Below are 22,677 nucleotides of genomic sequence, written 5' to 3' on the forward strand. Positions count from 1 at the left end.
CGAGAGTGAAGTCAAGTGGGCCTTAGGAAGCATTAGTAACAACAAAGCTAGCAGAGATGACAGTATTCCAGCTGAGCTATTTAAAATCCTAAAAGATGATGCTGTTAAAGTGCTGCACTCAATATGCCAACAAATTTGGAACACTCAACAGTGGTCATAAGACTGGAAAAGATCAGTTTACATTCCAATTCCAAAGAAGGGCAATGCCAAAGATTGTTCAAACTACCGTACAATTGTGCGCATTTCACATGCCAGCAAGGTTATGCTCAAAATATAATAAGCTTCACTAGGCTTCAGCAGTATGTGAATCGAGAACTAGCGGAAGTATAAGCTGGGCTTTGAAGAGGCAAAGGAACTAGAGATCAAATCGCCAACATTCGCTGCATCATGGAGAAAGCAAGAGAATTCCAGAAAAGCGTCTATTTTTGCTTCATTGACTACGCTAAAGCCTTTGATTGTGTGGATCACAACAAACTGTGGCAAATTATTAAAGAGATGGGAGTACCAGACCACCTTACCTGTCTCCTGAGAAACCTGTACGAGGGCCAAGAAGCAACAGTAAGAACTGGACATGGAACAACTGATTGGTTCAAAATTGGGACAGGAGTACAACAAGGCTGCATATTGTCGTCCTGGTTATTTAACTTATATGCAGAATACATCATGAGAAACACCGGCTTGGATGAATCACAGGTCAGAATTAAGATTGCCAGGAGAATTATCAACAACCTCAGATACGCAGACGATACCACCCTAATGGCAGAAACTGAAAAGGATCTAAAGAGCCTCTTGTTGAGGGTGAAAGTGGAGAGTGCAAAAGCTGGTTTGAAAGTCAACATTAAAAAAACTAAGATCATGGCATCTGGCCCCATCACTTCCTGGCATATAGAAGGGGAAGAAATGGAAGCAGTGACAGATTTTATTTTCTTGGGCTCCAAGATCACCGCAGACGGTGACTGTAGCCATGAAATTAAAAGACGCTTGCTCCTTGGGAGGAAAGCTATGGCAAACCTAGACAGCATAGTAAGAAGCAGAGACATGACCTTGCCGACAAAGGTCCGTATAATCAAAGCTATGGTTTTCCCAGTAGCAACGTATGGCTGTGAGAGCTGCACTATAAGGAAGGCTGAGTGCCAAAGAATTGATGCTTTCCAAGTGTGGTGCTGGATAAGACTCTTACGAGTCCCCTGGATTGCAAAGAGGTCAAATTAGTCAATCCTAAAGGAAACCAACCCTGAGTGCTCATTGGAAGGAAAGATACTGAAGCTGAAGCTCAAATATTTTGGCCACCTAATGCAAAGAGAAAACTCCCTGGAAAAGACCCTGATGCTGAGAAAGATTGAAGGCAAAGGGAGAAGGGGACGGCAGAGGATGAGATGGCTAGATAGCATCACCGATGCAATGAATATGAACTTGAGCACACTCTGGGAGAGAGTGGAGGACAGGAAGGCCTGGCGTGCTATGGTCCATGGGGTCACAAAGAGTCGGACACAACTTAACGACTGAACAACAACAACTGATCAATTGTTTCATTTTGATTTGTAGTCCCATCAGCTTTCTTAATATCTTTTCTCAGCAATTATCCTAGTCAAAGGTTATAGTAGGGGTAGGCAACTTGTAGCCCTCCACATGGTTTGGCCCAGAACTCCCATGATCCCTCAACACTGGCTATGCTGACTAGGGCTGATGGGAGTTGAAGGCTAAAACATTTGAAGGACCACAAGATGCCCATCTCTGGGCTAGAGAAAGCTTTGAAAGACTTTCCCAGGTCAGCATCAAGTTTGTGTGGGCCTAAGTGCCTACGATATCTAGCTTTGTTTCAGCTCTATCACCAGCTCAATATACAGGACAATTCTATGCATGTCTACTCATTCTGTTCAATGGAGTTTACTCTAAGATAAGTGTGAATATTTGCAGCCATAAAGTCTTACCTGTAATGGGTTCAGTGGAGTCCATATCAGATTCTGGAAGGGATGCAAGTGGTGCACTCTCACTAATTGGAGAGTATTTTTGCCATAATGAATATATTAGTTCCTGAATATCATCCATTATGGCAGCTTCTTCATCAAACAAATCCATTTCCTTGATCACTTCTTCTTTATTTTCTACCTCCCTTGAATCTAAAACTTTGTTCAGAATGTCTAGAATATTAGACTCTGAAGATTCAAGGATCTGGTCCAAAGCCTTTTCAGTGACCTTGTGGTTATCATTATGTTTCTGAGCAAGCAGCACCTCCATCTCTATGTCATGAAACAAAGATTCTATCCTGAAAACATGTTCCCCAAGATACTTTTGTAAACGTGCAATACGTTTTTCATCAAGGAATTCTTTCATTATAATGAGCTGCCTCACAGGCTCACTGTATTCTGGCTCTATAGCTTCATTTGTGTTTTCTGATATCTCTCTAGCATCACGGGAATTCTGGTGTTTGTCTTCTATCTGCTCTGTTGACATCTGTAGATCTTTAAGGCCCTTCTGTGTAAAATCTTTGGGGAGATGCTCCTTTGTTTGATTAAAGTCATCCCTGTCTTCTAACTCAGAAGTATTTAAATTGCTTGACATTATTCTATCATGTATATCCTTTATTTGATTTTTTCCCTCAAGCTGAGGATTTTCCACTTCATGAAATATTGTTGGATCTACCTCCTCGTGCTCTTCCTCTTTGCTTTCCTTCAGTTGAAAATCCTCAGTTATCTGCGTTCCTCCATATTCCTCATTCAAATCTTCCATGCCATCTTCTTCCTTAGCCTGCTCAAGTGTTGTTATTGCTTCTTCTCCTGTTTCATCAACAGGATTAGCAGCTCTCGAAATAGCACCATTTGGCATTTGCTGCCAAGGGCTTGCACTTTCAACATCTAATGTGAAACTTTGTTCCTCTGTAAGTTTCTCTTTAGACAACTTTGCACTCATAGCATTTTCATCTTGTAGTAACTCTTCTGATTCTTCTAGGAAATCTTCTTCTTCTTCTTCTTCTTCTAGCTCCACTGACTGGAATTCTTCGGTGGGAGATTTCTCTCTTCCTGTATCTAGTCCAGTAACTTTTTCCAAGTGTTCAGCCTCATTGTTAACAATGTTTTGCTGAGTCAGGTTTCTGTATTGTGTAGCACTTCCGGATTTCTCTAGAATAGATTTTTTCCTTTGTGTCTTCTTGCTACTTGTAAGGTCATCCTCCTTCTCATCTCCATCTTCTTCTAAATCCTGGGTTACAGTTTCTTGTTGAGACTGTTTGATAGGCATTTGAGCATCTTCCTTGGTGGGAATATTTTTCATAGCAGAGACATTTGATTGCTTATTAGCGCGTATCTTTCTTAGTTCAATATCTTCTCCATCTTGCTTTGTATCATACTTTGTTTTGCCTTCCAAGAGATCAGCATCATCCAAATCACTCTGAGATTCATTTGTTAGTTCTTCAAGCAAGTCTGGTAAAATGTTCATTGGCTGTTTATCCTCTCCATCTTTTTTGCCCATTTCTTCCCATAATGTTGTGTGTTTTGTATCATTTTCCAAGGCATCCTCCAGATTTTTCTCTTCTCCTCTTTCCTTATCTTTTATTATTTGATGCAAAGAAAGGGCTTCTGGGTCATCTCTGATATCACCTTGGGGTGGCTTTAAAGTTTCTTCTTTTGTTTCCATGGGCGCTTTGGGTTGCTGACCATCTCCATAATTAGAAAACACATGAAAATTATGTGTAGAAGACCTTTGCAGTTGTTCTTCTGTAGTCGGTTCCTCCTCAGTTTTTGCATGCTCTTCCACATAGTCCTGAATTTTATGTTTTTTCCCCTTAAGGTCCCTGATATCTACATTATGTATCTCCTTTGTAATAAAATCATGTTCTGATGTAATGGGATCATCTTCTGATGAAATCTCTGAATAAGCTAACACATCTTCTGTACTTTCCTTCTTGCTAATTAGGGCCAGATCATTGTTGTTGTCGTCATCTTCCTCCTCCTCCTCTAAATCAACCTCGTCCCTATCAGTTTCATCAGCTGTTCGTTCACCTCCACTGACAATTGCAAAAAACTTATCCCCTAAATGTGTTAATAAGCCAGAGTCATCTTCTTTCTCATGAATTAATTTGGCAGCAGCCTCCCCAGCATCAGCATCATCATTTGTTTCTGATTGAAATACACCATTAGATGATATATTTTCAGCTTCTGGATCTTCCGAAGATTTTATTTCTTCTGTAAAAGACAGCAAAGGAACGTCTACTGACTGTTCCTTCGGTTCGTCCAGTTTCTCTGTATCATAAGAGTCGATGTCCAGATCTTCCCTGAAATCACCATCAAGTGATGTAACAAGGCTAGTTGTCTCATCATCAGACACAAGGGCATCCGCAGTTGAGCCAAATTTTGTTTTCAAGTCCTCAGATACCTCCTGGGGTAGAAGTGTGTAAGACCCATCATCTTTGCCTCCATAGTCTGATTGTTTAGCTTCACCCTGAGATACACTAGAATTTTTGGCACTTTCATGTTTTGGTACTTTTAATGTTTCTGGCAGTATTTCTTCTGAAGGCTGATGTGAACTTTGGACTCCCTGAGGATTATCTGTATCGCTATTTCCAACAAGGTTCTCACTCTTGGACTCAAGAGCTCCTTCTATATTCTCATCCTTTTCAAAAATAAAATTATCATTTTCATCCATTTTGGCATTGTCTTCATTTTCTTCTTCTGACCCTTCAAACCTCTCAGTCTCTGGATCAGTGGACTCTGTAGGATCAGCCCCTTCATTCTCCTCTTCCTTTCCGGTGCCCAGCTCAGCTGCAGCATCATTAGTCACCATATCCTCTGATATTTTTAAAAGCTCATCTGCATTATAATTGTCAAAATCATCTTTGCCTCCATCAAAGCAAACAAAATCTGTTTCCTGAAGGATAAACAAATTTCAGTTACTTAAGGAACTTCCCCCCACCCAAGTATTACTATCTTCATTTAATTTTTTCTTTTAACTTAGCTAAAATTTAGATTAATTGTTCCTACTAAAATCTGCAAGTGATTCACTTGATTAAAAGTAACAGTAAGAACCACTTTAGAATTCTGTGCCTGCTTACCTAGGAGTAAAGCCTATTAAACATAGTGGGGCTTAGGTAAATATGCATAGGATGAGGTTGCACAGAACATAAACATTGCTACATTGGATCATATCAAGGCTTACATACCTTTATCATTTATGTCAAATGATAAAGGCTTACCACCTTTGATATTTAGCAAGAAAGAGTCTAGAGCTGCACTCTTATGTACACTTAGGAAGGTGCCCAAGGCCAGATCAGACTATGACTGGGTTCACACAACACGATAACCCACACTCAAGGGTTGAGTGTAGGTTGTCACTGAACAGTGGGTTGTTGTGTTGTCTAACCACCAAACTATGTTTAGTAACTACGAACAACCCATGAAAAGAACTCATGGTTTGCTGGATTGTGAACTGTGGGTTGTTCGTGGCTAACAAACCAGTTTGTTATTGCGGCTGGGTTCAGATAACACAATAACCCACATTTCAACAACAACCCACAGTTCAATGACAACTCACACTCAACCCTTGAGTGTGGGTTATCATGTTGTGTGAATCCAGTTTGGGTGAGCATCTAGCCCAGGACTGTCATATTGTCTACTCTAACTGGCAAGAATTCCTCAGGGTCTTAGCTTGGGCAGAGGTCTTTCACATCACCTGCTACCCGAATATTATTTTTAACTAGAGATGCCAGGGATTGAATATAGGCCCTTCTGCATACAAACCATATGCTCTACCACTGAACTATGGTTCCTCCACTTACCAAGAAGAAAGCCCCATTGAGCACAGTGGGACTTACTTCTGAGTGAATATGCGTAGGATTGCACTCTAAGCAGGCAAAGACACCATCTTACATAGCCCTGCATAATGTGACCCACAAAGTCCTGTACTGTGGCCTGCCAGATGCTCAACAACCCCCATGTTTTAGAAGTCCTGGTCAGACAGAAAAAGCCCCAGTGAGTTTTCATACATTGCTAGCAGACCACATTCAGCTTGGCGAGTCACAAGTTGTACGGGCCTGATCAGCTAGTAGTCCTTCAGACTCTCCCCAAATATTCAGAGAAACTAATTGTTCTCAGTCAGTTGGTCTAAAATATTAGTCAAATGTTTTAAAGAACTGTTTTTCTCACCCCGATCTCCCACTGTTCCTCCTCTCAGGTTAATTTATATTATTGGTTTTTTAATTGTAATTATTTTAGAAGACAAGGACCCATTCCATAATATTCCCAAACCCTCAGGACAGAATGATGTATAGATCACACACACACACACACACACACACACACAAATAACTTACATCTGTTGGCAATTCAAGCTCATCATGGGTATAAATATGTTTTATTTCAAGTAAATCCTTTGGAAAATATCCAAATTCACTTCCAACCTGCCAAGAGGGGTGGGGAGAGAAGAGAAAATAAAAGTCAGTATAAAATATGCTTTTAAAAAAACATAAAAATGCTCCTACTTAGAGACAATTGTACAATAGGTGATGACAAGAGTGGCAGTGAGCCTTTCTACACAAGGTACTTACTGTACACTTGTGATTCTTCAGCTCATAGTAGTCTGCAGGTGCTTTACATGACATCGTCATCCTCCAAGGTGTCTCCCGTGCTTTGCAACCATTATAGCGGGGGGGGGGGGTTCTAGTGAGGAAAGTCTGATATTTCTGTGAATGGTGGCATGAAACCTTAGTGTATTTGTGAAATTCCACTATACCACAGTGCCACCTAGTGGTTGTGTAATGGAACATATAGAAAGCTAGAGAAAGAAAACCCCCAGAAGAAATACGTGTAAAGGTGGCATCCTTAATCCCACAAAGAATCCAGAAGCAGAAGCCTCAGTAAGTGGCAGGTTATAAGCTTCATGTAGAAAAGCCCAGTGTCCCCACCCAGAGGATTTACACAGCATACCAGGGCTCCAGTCCAAAGGTGTACCTCATAAAATTCACATGTACCACAGGGCATTTCAGTATTCTTTTTTTAAAAAAGAACTGCACTGCATCCAAATAACTACTTATGGCACTTAGGAGTTCAACTGCCTATTTAGTGCTTATTTTTAGCGCTTTCCCCCTTGCCCCTCATTCAACAATTCTAAGAATTTTGGGATCTAGACCACAGAATAAACTAGTGTTAATGTATCTGAAAGAGAGTTTAAATGACAGACACTGGAAAAGGTCACATACCCTAAAGAAACTCATGTAAATGTATACAAGGGCTGAAACCAACAGGCATGCTTGTGCATGTCGTTCTATCATGAGTCAGTAACAGTTTGGGGCATCCGGAACAAGCAACTGCTCTGCCTCCACATTACTAAGCAAATCTGTGGAAAAGTCAGCAGAGCACTGAAATATTAATGCTAAGAAATGACAGTTCTCCATTTCAATACAGAGCACGGGGGGGGGGGGAGCGTGTGAGATGATAAGGCTAGCTCCAGAAAAAGTTAGGAATTCTAAGTCTTGGTGAAATCAATAGGCGTGACACCCTCACCTATATATATTTACTTGGAAGTCCTTTTAGGGCACAATCCATCCAATGCAGGGCAGGAGAAGCATGGAGGGGATCGTTCCCTCTGTGCTTCTCCTGCCCTGCATTTGCGGCTAGACAGCCAATTTCAGCTGTCTAGCTGTGGGAGGGCGGAGCGGGGGAGGAGGCTGCCAGACAACACATAGGATGTGTCGTACCGGCATTTTTGCCCTCCCCACCCCGGAACGCCCTGTTTTGGCTGCTCCACGCTCCTCTTCCAAGTGTGGAATGTGGGGCTGTTCCACATTGCCTGCAAGGCAGTGCGGAAGGGGGGGAAGGTTGGTTCTCTGGGAACTGACCTTGGACTGTGGGCTCCGAGGTTGGTTTCTGGAAAACCAGATATCCTACGGCCGTCTAGCGGCCATAGGATTGCTCCCTCCATCATTTAGATAAAGTTGGATACACTTATGTCTCACAGAATGCTTAAACTGTATGTCAAGGGCTACAATAAGTTCTGCAAGTTGAAAATAAGTTCCATTAACATTTAATGAAACTTACTGTAGCCTCTGACACGTAGTCTAAGCATTTTGTGGGACACAGGTGTGCCCAACTTTATTTAAATAGCCTTTTTTGCCTGGTTCAACAGCTGAAGTTTGTGGTTACTTTTCTTGTGCTTGACCATACTGTATTTCATTGTGCATATTCAACACCCATACTCGTCATGATATACAATGAAAATTAAATAGAAACAAGCAACAGAATACTCAATGCCAAATAAGGCATGACATTAAAATCACTTCTTTTTTTTGCACTTAACATGCACATTTTAAAAAGGCAAATAGCAGCCACTGGGGGAGACTGATCATTATTGGGATAAGACCAAGTGGGGAGGAAAGTTTAACCCTTTCCTCCCCTGCTGCAATCCTAATAAAAGTGGTTCCTCCAAAGCTGCTATTTGCACTGACAGGAAAGCTCTAGTTGGGCCCTGAGAGGCAGAGCTAGGGCTAATGTTTACCTTTGCCTGAAAATGGGAGACTATTATTGGTGGCACAAATGAGCAAGGGTGGCTGGAATTTCCAGCTTCTGGAACAAGCAAAGCAAGTATCTGTGTTTTGTACATACAAGTCAGCTTGCCCTCCCTCCATTTTTTCTAATGCTACTACCATTATCATTATTCATTAATGATAATGAAACTTGCATTGTTTTTATATCTGTCATATCTTATTTTCTAGCAAAGATCACATTTGAAGAAGTAGACCTAATCTGAGGAGGTTATACTTATTCTCAATAACTGAGGTGTCATCTGCAAAAAAATCTCAATAATTGAAGTTGATGACATTGCACCATTTTAATCCAACCCCCTTTCTATTGTTTCAATTTTTCACATTCAACATTGGTGGAAAACAACTGTCTCCTCCTCTTTGTTATCATATACAATTCCATTAGGAGTCATTGTTTCCAGAGGGACAAGTGATTTGCTCTAGTCAATGCTGTAATCCTAAACACACTCACTAGGGAGTGAACTCTGTTAACACAGTGGTTCTTACTTCTGAGTAGATGCATAGGTTTGCATGGCCTGGTTGTAGTCTGTATTAATGCCTTCTAGAAAAATATTCACACTCTCACTTGCAAGTTCTTACAACTGTTGTCAGGAAGCCAATATTAACAGTGGAGAATTGCTATGGAGATTAGATAACCTAGGCAATTAGAAACTGGCAGAACACATTAAAAGTAAATACACTCTCTAGAGATACTAGAATCTGTGCTCCATGAGTGTTTCCCCGTTCCTGGATATCCTGATGCTTTTATTATAGGAAAAATAAGATAACCTATTTCTTAGAGAAACATTCCTAATGTTTACAAATACTTAGATGGACCAAATTCTGACTTAAATTGATGTAGTAAAAGTTGCAAGTGGTTTCATAGGCTTCAGAGGTCTCTTTGTAGGGCATGAAAAATATATTCCAAATTTCTAGATGCCAGCATCAATTTTTTAAATGAGTCAGCGTGAAATTCTTAAATGGCAGCCCTATGCAGGATGGAAAAACAATACCATACAGTTCTTAGATGCAAGACACCAGCATCAATTTTTTGGGTGACTAAGGGTGCAATCCTTTGCATATTTAGACATACCCTTACAATTCTCAGCATGCCCTAGCCAGCATGACTGGCTGGAGGGATGCTAAGAGTTGTATGACTTTTTTTCTGTCTAAGCTTGCATACGATTGCACCCTAAACCAGACATTTTTTCCTTGCCATTGATGTTTGGCTTGCAAGATGGTATAATAAAATGAAAATCTGTCTTAAGAGATATTTTGCATACATGAACACATAGAACAAATGCTAGTTGGATGTGTCATTGATCAATACTTACTTTGTTCAATATTTACTATTAAACTTATCAATGGAGATATGAGTTACTACGTTCAATTAGCCATTTTAAAGGGCTTGTGCGGGTTTTTTTTTGCCTATTATCTGAAAATCCTCTAGGAAATATAGCAAATTTCCTTAATGGGCTGTAGCCAGTGGCAGAACACATGTTCTGCAAGTGAAAGGTCCAAGGTTCAATCCCTGACGTCTGTAGGTAGGGCTGAGAAAAAAACTCTTGTTAATCTGGACCTGCCCAACTGAGGAGTACTGGGTTCAGCAAACCCCAGAACCAACCATGATGGGTGACTGCAGTGGAAAAGTTTGGCTCTCTGTAAGCATTGTCATACAGAGAAACCACATGGCAGATATGCAGATGAGGAAAGCATTGGTCTTGGTAACCCAGTGGACAATGAAGCCATAACAAAGCTGGCAGAGATGCTGAGGTACCATTTGATTATGAGACAAGTGGAAAACTTGCAAGGACTGTGCTTGTCCTGAAGAACAGTGGGTCAACAATGGGTGAAAACATTTTCCCCACCTCTGATCAATATAAAAGGCTAGAATGGACTTTCTAGATTCTCTCTTTCCCTGTTAAAGCTGGCTTTGCTGGACATCACTTTTTTTTCATTTTCTGTGCTTTCTCCCACCTGGCCCCCTTCTCTTCAGTCTGCTGACAAAAGAGGAAAGACCCCTGGACTCATTGGACTAGTAGCTATGAAGTGCTTTTGTGATAAAGAATGCTTTGAAACGTAGAATGATTTAGAATGTTTTTCTTAAAAGCATTTAAACAGATGGGGTGGCCTTTCTTATTGGTCCAGTGTGTAATCAGTGTGGCCTTTCTTATTGGTCCAGCCTTGTAATTTCGAACCCAGATTTACAGCTCTGGTCTGAAAACCTGGAGGTTTCACTAGTCAGTATAAACAATACCAGGCTAGATAGAACAATGGCTTGATGTGGTATAATGCAGCTTCCTATGTTCCTACGAAAGAACCTTCCAAGTGAAAAAGCCAAAGCCTTAAAGTAGCTTTCTTATGGATTATTCTTACTAACTGACATTATCATTTACAAGACAATGTGACAAAGTACAAATCTTTATGTTAACTCCCTTTATAGACTAGTCTCAGACTAAGTCAGTATAGCAATGTCTATAAATGGCTTTCCTATAATCCAAGTCCTTGTATATAGACACAGGTTCTCTGAAATGACCTTCTTTGCAACTTTACACTGTTGGGAAGAAGCTTCTAAATTACTGTCGTCTGTGTAAGCGGAAGAGTTTCAGACCTACTCAGTAGCTACTGATGGACATATCTGCTGACCATTTAAAAGTAAAAGAAAAAAACAGATGCTGCAATCTTTGCCCTAGATTTGGAAGGCTTTGGAAGTCTGATCTTGGTGAGTTGGAGCTTTTTAGCATGGATATTATGTGTTCAGTTGCACTGAAAATCAAGCTTCAAGTTTCCTTCAAATTACTTTGAAGCAGCACAGCCTGGCAGCAACTAAAGTAATCTATGCTATGCCTACTATTTTTTATATATTATATATAAGTTAGCAGGCACTTGTCATTCATGCTGGCAAGAGGTAGAGCCAGCATGGTGTAGTGGTGAGAGTGACGGACTGGGAGCCGGAAGATCCGGGTTCTAGTCCCTACTCGGCCATGGAAGCTCGCTGGGTGACTTTGGGCCAGTCACATACTCTCAGCCCAACCCACCTCACAGGGTTGTTGTTGTGAGGATAAAATGGAGAGGAGGAGGATTATGTACGCCACCTTGAGTTCCTTGGAGGAAAAAAGGCGGGATATAAATGTAATAAATAAATAAATAAGAGGTAAACTGTTATTGTCAAATGTTTCTCTACATCTCTCTCCACATTCCACACAGACATGCCTGGAATACTGGTTTCACTAGCACTGTGTCAAAGGTAGGCAAATGCAAATGCCACCTGTCCTTCTATTCTGCCCCCCTGCTCAAAGTGCCCCCCCAAATCAGGAAAATCTAGTTTTGTTTGGTTCAAGGAATTTCCCCACAATAATACATCTTTCAGATTCGCCAAATGTGAATCTCTTCAATGAAACAGATTGCAGAATTGATCCTATGTATGTTTAACTAGGGCTGGACAAAATACTCATAAGGTTTTACTTTTGCATCTATGTTTACATATTCCAGAAAGTATGGAAAAACTGGAGCTGTTTTGCTGTTTTTGATCCAAGCTAGGATTCTTAATGATTCAGGTCCAAATTTTCAGGATTACTGTCTAGATGTAATAGGCCTCACTTGCATTAATTTCTTCTCTTGGGTGAAAATAAAAACCATAATTAAGCAATATTTAGATGTCTAAATGCACACACTGTATTGTTTAGTTAGCTTAACAGGGACCATCTGGGTGTAATGGGTGGAATACTAGGTTTCTACTTATAAGACAGTGATCTACCATTTCTCAGCCAATTACTTCAAAAACGGTGGTGTTGGTGGTGATACACATGATCAGAATTATGCAGTATTTTGAACAGTGAAAGTGCTATAGGAATTGGCCTGGCCTAGGTCTACGGATGCCCATACTTGCATTCAAAGATCTGCAGTTGCCCAGTTTCACGTGCAGATTCAGGGAATAAGTGAGGTCCAGATTGACACTACCAACCATCTGATTAGTAGGAGTGTCCATGAAACTGATCTAGTACAGATCACCACATGTAGACCAAGGAGCAGGGGACCCAGTCTGGAGGACAAGGACAATTCACATTGTTTCTACATAAAAGATCAGCTTCCCTGGACCAGGGTGAGTCCATAATCTTAAATGACACTATGCTTTTCATCATTTTTCTACAGGGTTAATATCAGTCTATTTTAGCAATTCGACTACATGAGAGAACCTGAGCATGACATTCCATAATACCATTGACTGGTTACATTTACACCTAGACTCAAGGGAGAGAATACAGTGCTAGCTAGAGAAAACAGAGATTAGATGCATTATTATGTAGCAATTAAAAAAAAGTTAACAGGCAACATCTGCAGCCCACTGAAACAAAAGGCAAAATCTTACTGATTTCATAGATTACACCATTTTTGTCACAGAGAAGGTCAAGTTCTGTATTTTGTTAAAACATTTTGATAGTCTGGCATCCCCAGTGGATTTGTAATCAATTGCAAAGGCATTATGATTATTGTACCCTCAGCTTGAACTTTTACCAGTTGCCTTTAACTTGTTATTGCTTACAGATACTGTCTGTGCGCAAATTAATTTGGCTAATGTGGATGTTAACTGTTTAGTCTCTTTTGTTTAAAAACTTGAGCCTCTAATTATCCAACCCCATGTTTCAGAGCTGGCCTTAACCATTCTTCATATTCTGTGCTTATGAAGAGCTCACAACCCTGGAAACAGATGCCTCCTAATTATCCAGGTTATTTGTGGCACAGCAGATATCAGAAGGGAATTGCCAGCATGATACAATGATTTCATTCTGCCACTTTCGCAGCATGCAATGCTTTTCCCGTTTCATCTGTGCAACTTTAATTGGACTCTATTGCTGCTGAGAGCTGTTGTGTCGTAACCCCACTTGCATAGTCTAATGAAAGCAGCACCTCCTGGCAAGTTCAAGGTCTTAGAATGGCTCAAAGCAGCAGATCTTCCTTTGCAAGAGGAAAAAAAAAGTCTGCTCAGAGATGTGCAGGGAGTCCTGTCAACCAGAATACCCATCACTAGGGACCTGCTCACATCCAACTTACTGGTGAGAAATTGCAGCCTGGTAAGAATATAGGAGACTACCCTCCTATCCCCTGACATCTCATTGCAGAGAGAAAGTAACACTTGATGTAAGGCATAAAATACATTTAACTTAAACCAGTACCTCTTTGCCAGAGACCCCAATCCAGAGACAGTGAGTTGTACTTAAGATACATTGATTTCACAGAGTTTTAAGTTATTTGCAACTAACTTGTTCCATTAACTTCAGTGGGATTTAAGTGTGTCTGTCTTTGGATCTGAGCCATTTTTTGTTAGTCTGCTACATTTTTATAAAGCAGAATTGAAGGACCAAATATGACACAATTGGATTCTTTTGTATGCCTCAGAAAGTGATTTAAATATTTATCTCATGTGAATACTGCTCTTATTGCATATTTTTCCATGGGTGGGATCCAACTAGCATCTTCCACCAATGGAATGGCATCTGTCACCAGAACAGATTCCCCCTTCCCTCTGCAGCCCCCATGCCAGCTCAAAATATGTTCCAGAGGGTTGTGGGATCCTCCAGAGTATATGGGGTGGGGGGCAGACAGCTGCAGAGGAAGGACAGGAAGGGAAGGTACCACTGCCAAGCAGAAGTCTTCTCATGTGACAATGGATATTACCACAAATTTCTCAGGGACAAACTACTCATTATGCATAGTTGCATGTTTTACTCAAAACTGCCCTCCCTGAAGTTGCTTTTCTCCCCTCACAAGAGCAAAAAATAAATAAAAAGTACAGGGACCCCCATATGTTTTCCACCATGGGTAGGAAAGCGGGCGGGGGGGGGGATTTTGAGTAGGCAAATGGCAGGAACGGGAAGGGTTAAGCAGCCTTTCCTTCCACTGTTGTTCTCCCAATCACAGCCTCTGAGGGTGATTTTCAGTAAAAGATGACAGAAATTGTTGAGGAAAAGAAACTTGGAACTGTGGTAATATATAGTTGGGCCCTTAAGCTGCTTTCAAAAGAAATGCCAATAATATAAAAAAAAAAACTTGCAACCATGATTAATATATTGTACCGTGCAGGAACAGCAATTTTAATTACGAATTCCTAGAAATCTGGCTGTTTCATTTGGATGCTCTGGTGCATGTGCATTTTCCCACTCCCGTGAATAGATGTGGTCTTAAGATGGAAGCAGAACCAACTTCAGCATCATCACCAATTACTATCCCTCCCCACCCACCCCCAAAGACAAAGGCAGCATCAGTGTTTTCTGCCTCAAAGCATAACCTTTTCTGCATTAGAAAATAGTGCAGGTGATAGTTCTACTGGTATAAACACAGATAGACCCAGTTTGCACATCAAAATGATGTCAGGTTGTTTTATCCAGGGGTGGGCAGAAAGTAGATCTTCAGATGTTTGGGACTTCCACTCCCAGCATTCCTGCCCACTGGCCATGCTGGCAGGGGCTTCTGCAAGTTGAAGTCCAAAACCTCTGGAGATCTACCTTCTGCCCACCCCTGGTTTAAATCATGGATTACCTGTGACAGTGTGGGAGCAAGTAAGCATGATGCCTTCTGACTGCTTGCCACTTCATTTTCACTTTGCTAAACAACCCAGGAACACCCCTTTCCTGGTTGTGCTCCGTGACACTGAAACCCAACATTCAGGGCTCTTGAGGAAGAAACAACTCATGGTTTGTTGTTGGGTTAAAACTTTGGGTTGTTTCTCCTTCAAGAACTAAAGAATGATGGGTTCAGATGTCACAGAGCACAACCAAGGAATGGGTCATTCCTGGGTTATTTACCAAAGCATAATTGAAGTGGAAACAGTGAGCAGTTGGGAGACAAGCACATTCACTCACTCCTGTGCAGTCACAAATAACCCATGGTTTAAACAACGCAGTATTGTCATGAAGTGCGAACCAGATCATTTATTATTTTATTTATTTATTTATTTCATTTCTATACCGCCCAATAGCCGAAGCTCTCTGGGCAGTTCACAAAAATTAAAACCAAACAACACACAATAAAACAATTTAAAATATATAGAACATTAAAACCACAATACAACAATACAACCACAATAAAACCTAGTAGCAGTGCAAGAGTTTAAAATACAGATTTAAAACAGCAAAGATAAAAATTTAGAAAGCTAAAATGCTAAAATGCCTGGGAAAATAAAAAGGTCTTCACCTGGCGCCAAAAGGAATACAATGTAGGCGCCAGGCGAACCTCACTAGGGAGCTCATTCCAGAGCCGGGGTGCCACAGCAGAAAAAGCCCTCCTCCTAGTAGCCACCCGCCTCACTTCCTTTGGCAGGGGCTCACGGAGAAGGGCCGCTGATGATGATCTTAAGGTCTGGGCAGGCACATATGGGAGGAGGCGATCCTTCAGGTAACCTGGCCCCAAGCCGTTAAGGGCTTTGAATGTTAACACCAGCACTTTGAATCGGGCCCGGAAATGGACCGGCAGCCAGTGCAGCTGGAAAAGTACTGGCGTAATATGAGCTCGCAGGCCAGTCCCTGTTAACAATCTTGCTGCCCTATTTTGGACCAGCTGAAGTTTCCGGACCATTTTCAAAGGCAGCCCCACGTATAACGCATTGCAGTAATCCAGACGAGAAGTTATCAGAGCATGGATAACTGTAGCTAGGCTATCTCTGTCCAGATAAGGGTGTAGTTGGTATACCAGCCTAAGCTGATAAAAAGTGCTCCGTGCCACTGAGTTCACCTGTGCCTCAAGTGACAGTTCTGGATCCAAGAGCACCCCCAAACTACGAACCTGATCCTTTAGGGGGAGTGCAACCCCCTCCAGAACAGGTTGAATATCACCTAGCCGGGCAAACGAACCACCCACTAACAGTACCTCCGTCTTGTCTGGATTGAGTTTCAGTTTATTGGCCCTCATCCAGTCCATTACCGTGCCCAGGCACTGATTCAGAACAGCCACTGCCTCACCTGGTTTTGATGAGAAAGAGAGGTAGAGCTGGGTGTCATCTGCATATTGATGGCACCTCAGCCCACACCTCCGGATAACCTCCCCCAGCGGTTTCATGTAGATGTTAAACAGCATGGGGGATAAAATAGAGCCCTGTGGAACCCCATGGCACAATTGCCATGGCACAGAGCAATAATCCCCCAGCACCACCTTCTGGAATCGGCCATCCAAGTAGGAGCGGAACCACTGTAGTGCAGTGCCTCCAACTCCTAACCCAGACAACCTACCCAGAAGGATACCATGGTCGATGGTATCAAAAGCCGCTGAGAGGTCCAGGAGAATCAACAGGGTCGCACTCCCCCTGTCCCTCTCCCAGCAGAGGTCATCCCACAGGGCGACCAAGGCCGTTTCCCAAGGCAGATCATACTGCTACAGCTGCTGGGTGACAATTCTTTGTTAAGCTGATAGGCTGAAGTTTTATCAAAGGGGTCTAATGACAAGGAATGTTCTCCTGAAAGGGAAATTTACCCACAGGAATGGGATGTGAGTACAGTACCCTGCATGGGTGGGGGAGGGGAAAGAAAGTGTTTGGCAGTTATTGAATTTGTAGAAAGACAACGGGTTACATTTGGATGATCATCTCTAAGCTTGAGAAACTGAGATATGAACAATCACTTTGCCCACACACACAGCCCTCTTGCTCTTATCTTTGTGGTGTGAACAATCAAACCAGGAAACCTCTAACTATACTCTGCCATTTCATCTAAACTTTGAAACCATGGTTACTAGCTTCAGAACAAGCCAGGATATTAAATCACAGTACAAAGTTTGCTAGAGGTTGATGGGGGCAGAAAGGGGCAACCAAAATGATCAAGGAGCAAGAGCAACTTCCCTATGAGAAAAGATTGCAACATTTAGGGCTCTTTAGTTTAGAAAAAAGGTGAGTAAGGGGGGACGTGACAGGGGTGTATAACATTATGCATGCTGTGGAGAAAATGGATGGAACGTTTTTCTCCCTCTCTCATAATGCTATATCCAAGGGTGAAGATGAATGGTGGGAGATTCAGTACAGTCAAAAAGAAAGACTTCGGGGATCTCTACACCAGCCTAAAATCCTGCATTTAAAACAGGGCTTTCTGCTTCCATTTTAAATGCAGGATCACAACTCCCTTTTTCACCCACTTCCTTTCCCCCCTCCCTTCCCTCCTCCTTCTCCCCATATCTGAGTCTTCCATTATCTTTCATTGATCTCACTTCTCTTCTTGCCGCTTTTCCTCTTTTCATGGGGGGAACTCAAGAGGAACTCAACAGTAATTTGATAGTTCATTATCTGCAATCTATTTAAAAACGGAACAAAGGGCATTTAGTGCAGGAGACGCCCTGGAGGGTCATGGCGTCTTGTAAAGAGCCCGCAAACTTCCGTGAAGGAGCCATCTCAATCGCAAGATAAAAGCTCCATGTGAAGAAAGCCTTCTTCACATAGTGCATGGTTAAGCTATGGAATTCATTACCACAAGGGGATAGCCACCGACATGGATGGCTTTAAAAGGGGACTGGACAAATTCATAGAGGATAAAGCTATCATTGGCTATATATTATCTCCAGTATCAAAATCAGTATGCTTTTTAAGACCAGTTGCTGTGGAACAAGAAAGGGAGGGTGCTATTGCATCCATGTCCTGTTTGTGGGCTTCCCATAGCATCTGGTTGGCCACTGTAGAATGCCAAACTAGGTAGGTCTTTAGTCTGATTTAGAATAGCTCTTATACTTTTAAAATCCTGGCTTGTTCCAAAGCTGGGAAACCACTGTTTCAAAGTTCAGACAAGATAGAAAACTATGGTTAATGAGATGCTTCCTGGTTGACTGTTCATGCTGAGAAGGGAGAAGAAAGAGGGCTGCATGTGCAGGCAAAAGTCTTGTTCATATCTTGTCCTATTAAGCCAATATATGATCATCTGAATTGGGCTAGAGAGAGCTGTTGAGTTTAACTAGACTGGAAGCCACTTGGTAGTTGTGGGACTCCACAACCTGGTTGTTGCTCTCTGGGAATCTAATGCAGGATCTTTGATTTTGCTGACTGTTTTTAGGCATCTGCTTGCTTCCAGTAGCCTTTGTTGTATATTTGTAAATAGAACAAATATTAATTCAAAAATAAGTCAATGGTGCTCTCTTATGCAAAGGAAGCTAAAACCCTGTAGATTCTGTAGAACTATACGTGGACTTCTAACTCCTCAGCAAAGTGAAGAGCACTTAACAATACATAACAATGCATTACTGAACTGGCATAGGAAATACAAAAATCATAAGCATCTCTGGTTAAAGTAGCCATAGAAAATAAGAAATATTAATTAAAATGTTATTAGAAGAGACAGATTCATTTTTCCAACGTGTGTAAAACCAAATAAAGTATGTAAAACTTACACTTCCAGCCCAAAGATCACTTGTTCTTCCTGTTAATTTATAATACACATACACCGATTCACCTTCTTTAAAATCTACAAAACGACAATCTGGACCTTTAAAATCCTTCACTGCCTTCCCTCGACACATTAGCACTGTTGAAAGACAGTGAGAAAAAGACACTGTAAATAAAAGATAGTTCTCTGCACAGTAAAAGAAATCTGTCAATGACATGCAGTCCATCATATAAACAGACGGATTCACGTAGCCCAAGAACAAGAAATTATGACTGGTACACAGATAGTATTAATATTATTTTATGCCTTCATTGTGTGTTGAGACAATGACATCGCATAATGAGATTTCAATCTACATTTTATTGAACTTAATGGCGAAACTCCTACTTAGTTTAATGGACTGGGAATATATCCTCGCATCCTATTCCTAAACGTATTCACAAAGTCCTATCAAATTTTAGGGACATACTTTTAAGCACAAAGGGTCAGGATGCCAAGCAGAAACTCTCACTCTAAACTTAAATGTGAAAATACATCTGTGAATTTCCAAGTCGAACTGTTTCCAATGTAAGTGTCTTTAGGACTGAGGTGCCAAAAAAGGATCTCATGGTTACAAGTGTTTTCATTCATAGATATCAACTGTTTCTTGAATAAACATAGTTAGGATTTACAACACAATGACACCTGTAGTTCTGCAGAACATTGGTTGGTTTTAACTTGAATTCACATTTTGCTGATTTGTTTTCTGATACGGTGTATTCGTTTTATTAAAATATATTTATCTTCTTTCAAAAATAAGTCCAATATGGCTAACAGACCTTTAAATTAAAACAAATATAAATGAAGTAGCCCCAATATTTTATAATTCACAAACACTTTGATGTAGTTAGGATGTAATTTTTAAAAAAACTAGTGTATCTCAAAAATATTTCATTTAACTGAATATTCAAGTCTTGGATTATTACATTACTGGAGTATTATTTGTAGTCCAATAATTTCAGACTAACAACACAACCTAGGGATACTTACTTGGAAGTAAGTCCCACAGAGTTCAATAGGGCTCACTCCCAAGTATGGATAGTTCACAGCTAAAGACTGCAATCTTATGCCAACTTACTCAGAAGAAGTCCTACTGAACTCAGTGGGACTTACTTCCAAGTAAGTATGCATAGGATTGTACAGCACAGCCCCAATCCTATGCACATTTACCAGGAAGTAACCCTTCCTTCCAAATAAGCACATCTAAGAGTGGGCTGTCAGTGACACAAATTAAACACACAGAATCTCAATTTATAAGTCTGAAACTTTTGAGACATTTTCATAGTTAACTCTGGATAGGAAGAATAAACACCACCCCATCTCCCCCCCCCCCATGGAGCTAACAGGGTAGTCAAAGAACCCCCCACTTATCTGTATATTTCCAAGAGAACAAATTTTACATACTAGGTTACTTTGAGTAATATGATACCAGACAGAGGCAGAGAAAGGAGGAGAAGAGAATGAGGTCAATAATTCGCTTCTCACTAAAACCAGGTTCTAGAAGATGCAAGTTTGTTTACAAGCAAAGGGGCAGGGAAGGCATTGGCAAAAGCTTGATGCTTATTAAAAAAATAAAATCCTGTTGTGAACAGCTCTAATTCAAGAACAGCATTAACACAAACAGATCCACCAACACGTTTTTAATGGGTGTTTGCTCCAGACGCTACCCAGGGTTAGACGAATTCCACAAGCAGCCCACGTGGCCAACTCCAGGCAATAATATTTTAGGGTTACAACTGAAGTCCTGGTTGATCCAAAAGATGCAGCCTGACATCCTTTGTGACACAGCAGGGTATCTCAGATTGTGTGGTGCTGCTTGCTTGGGGCATAAAAGACCCCCCAATCAAAGTAAAGTATATATATGAAAAAAGAAGATGAGGATGGAGATGAAATTTGCTCTCTGCAATTAGGGATGGAATGGGGAGGAATAAAGATGTATGTGCAGGTGCTATATATCTTGGCTACCTTCAGTTAGGAAGGGGATGTAGCCCAGTGGTAGAGCACATGCTTTCCATGCAGGAAGTCCCAGGTTCAATCCTTGGCATGAGCAGGAAAAACTCCTGCCTGAATCCCTGGACAGCATGTGCTAGGCAGTGTTGACAATACTGGGCTAGATGGACCAATGGTCTGACTGAGTATATGGCTGCTTTCTATGTTCCTAGTGTGCACAATTGCTAGGGAAAGTGGAAGGCAAAAGGAAGAGGGGCCGACCAAGGTCAAGATGGATGGATGATATTCTGGAGGTGACGGACTCGACCTTGGGGGAGCTGGGGGTGGCGGCCGACAGGAAGCTCTGGAGTGGGCTGGTCCATGAAGTCAGGAAGACTTGGAAGCGACTGCCCGAATAAACAACAAAGTGCGCACAATACTTTAGAAACTCTAAGGAGACAGGTCCCTGCCCCCAGGAGCATACAACTGAAAATGTGACACAGAGGGAGGCACACGGGAGGGAGGTGGAGGCAACATTTCCCAGTTCTGGCTCTAATCCTAGGCATGGAAACATTTTTTTCTTTACTCAGCTCTAAGTCCCATCGAGTTCAGTGAAGCTTTAGGCAATATGAGGGGCTCCCTGCCCACAGGAGCATACAACCGAAAATGCGACACGGAGCGAGGCACACGGGAGGGAGGTGGAGGCAACATTTCCCAGCTTTGGCTCCAATCCTAGACACAGAAACGTGTTTTTTTTTTTAAACAAAACAAAACAAAACTCGGCACTCAGTCCCATCGAGTTCAATGAAGCTGACTTGCTAGTAAGTTTTACACTGAAACAAACTGAAAAGAAAGCCCCGTCTGCTTCCATTACTGGGTGCCCCCTCCCGCCCGCCGCAAAAGAAAAGCATAAAGTTTGCGAGGGGTGACTAGCTGGTCGCGAGCAGCGGGCCCAAAGCGGCGCAAGGGAGGAAACCTCCAACAGCATCTTTGTCCTCCTCTCAGCTGGGGAGGGAGAGAGAAGGGATGCCGGCCGCCGCCTCCCCGCAGCCTGGAGAGCCGAGGGGGAAGCGGAGACGAACGACACCCCGCCGCGGCCTCTCGCCTCGCTCCTGAGGAGAAGGCAGGCGGCAGCGCCGGCCCGCCTCGCCTTCTCGCTGCGTGGCCTTGGGGAGGATGCCAACAGGTCCTCCGTCCGCCGCCGCCGCCGCGCGGGCAGTCGCAGGGACCCGGCGGATTTCCTCCGCCCTCGTCCTCCCCACCGCGACTTACTGCTGCATTCGCGGTCGGCGCAGCGCTTGTATTCGGCGAAACGGCGGTCCGGCCGCGCCTGGCTCCGGCAAGAGGGCGGCTGGGCGCCGAGCAGCAGGACGAACAGCGCCAGCGCGAGGGGGAGCCGCCGCCGCCGCCGCCGCCGCGCCGCAGCCATGTTTCGCGAGCGAGACTGCCGGGATGGCTGAGGAGCGAGAGGAGGGAGCCGGGGGCCGAGCAGACACGTCAGCAGAGCCGGGCTGGAGAAGGATATGGAGGAGGAGACTCGCCCGCTGTCCCGAGGGAGCAGCAGGAGGCGGAGGGAGAGGGGATGGAGGAGGAGGAGGAGGAAGAAGGCCGCACCCTGCGCGGGCTCCGGGGGGAGCAGCAGGAGGGATAGGAGCGCTCCCCCACCCCTGCGGAAGGAACACTTCTTCGCCCCTCTCCCTCCATCCCCGAATCCGTCCTTCCGTGGGCCTTGTTTCCTGCTAAGGAGGCCCGCATTTGGACCCGTCTCTTCTCCTTGAGGCGAGGCCAGGGGGTCAGTGCAGCCATGCCTCTCCCCACCCACCCGAGTGCCTTCCAGATGTGTTGGAG

The 22,677-nt window shown here is 42.7% G+C and overlaps 1 protein-coding gene across 1 annotated transcript in view; it reads right to left on the reverse strand.

Annotated features, from left to right (window-relative positions):
• MIA3 (MIA SH3 domain ER export factor 3) overlaps positions 1-22,269 on the reverse strand; it is a 51,374-nt gene extending 29,105 nt beyond the window's left edge. Inside the window, exons 1-4 of the mRNA XM_084828707.1 lie at positions 22,102-22,269; positions 18,866-18,999; positions 6,305-6,391; positions 1,932-4,863 (exon numbers count right to left, since the gene is read on the reverse strand). Coding sequence (XP_084684833.1) covers positions 1,932-4,863; positions 6,305-6,391; positions 18,866-18,999; positions 22,102-22,258 — 3,310 coding nt within the window. The 5' untranslated portion in view covers positions 22,259-22,269. The remainder of the gene's footprint in view (positions 1-1,931; positions 4,864-6,304; positions 6,392-18,865; positions 19,000-22,101) is intronic.
• Between the last annotated feature and the right edge of the window lie 408 nt (positions 22,270-22,677).

Source organism: Heloderma suspectum, chromosome 1 (genome assembly GCF_057233095.1).
Source record: "Heloderma suspectum isolate Gila_16-S chromosome 1, 16-S_ref, whole genome shotgun sequence".
Lineage (NCBI taxonomy): Eukaryota > Metazoa > Chordata > Lepidosauria > Squamata > Helodermatidae > Heloderma > Heloderma suspectum.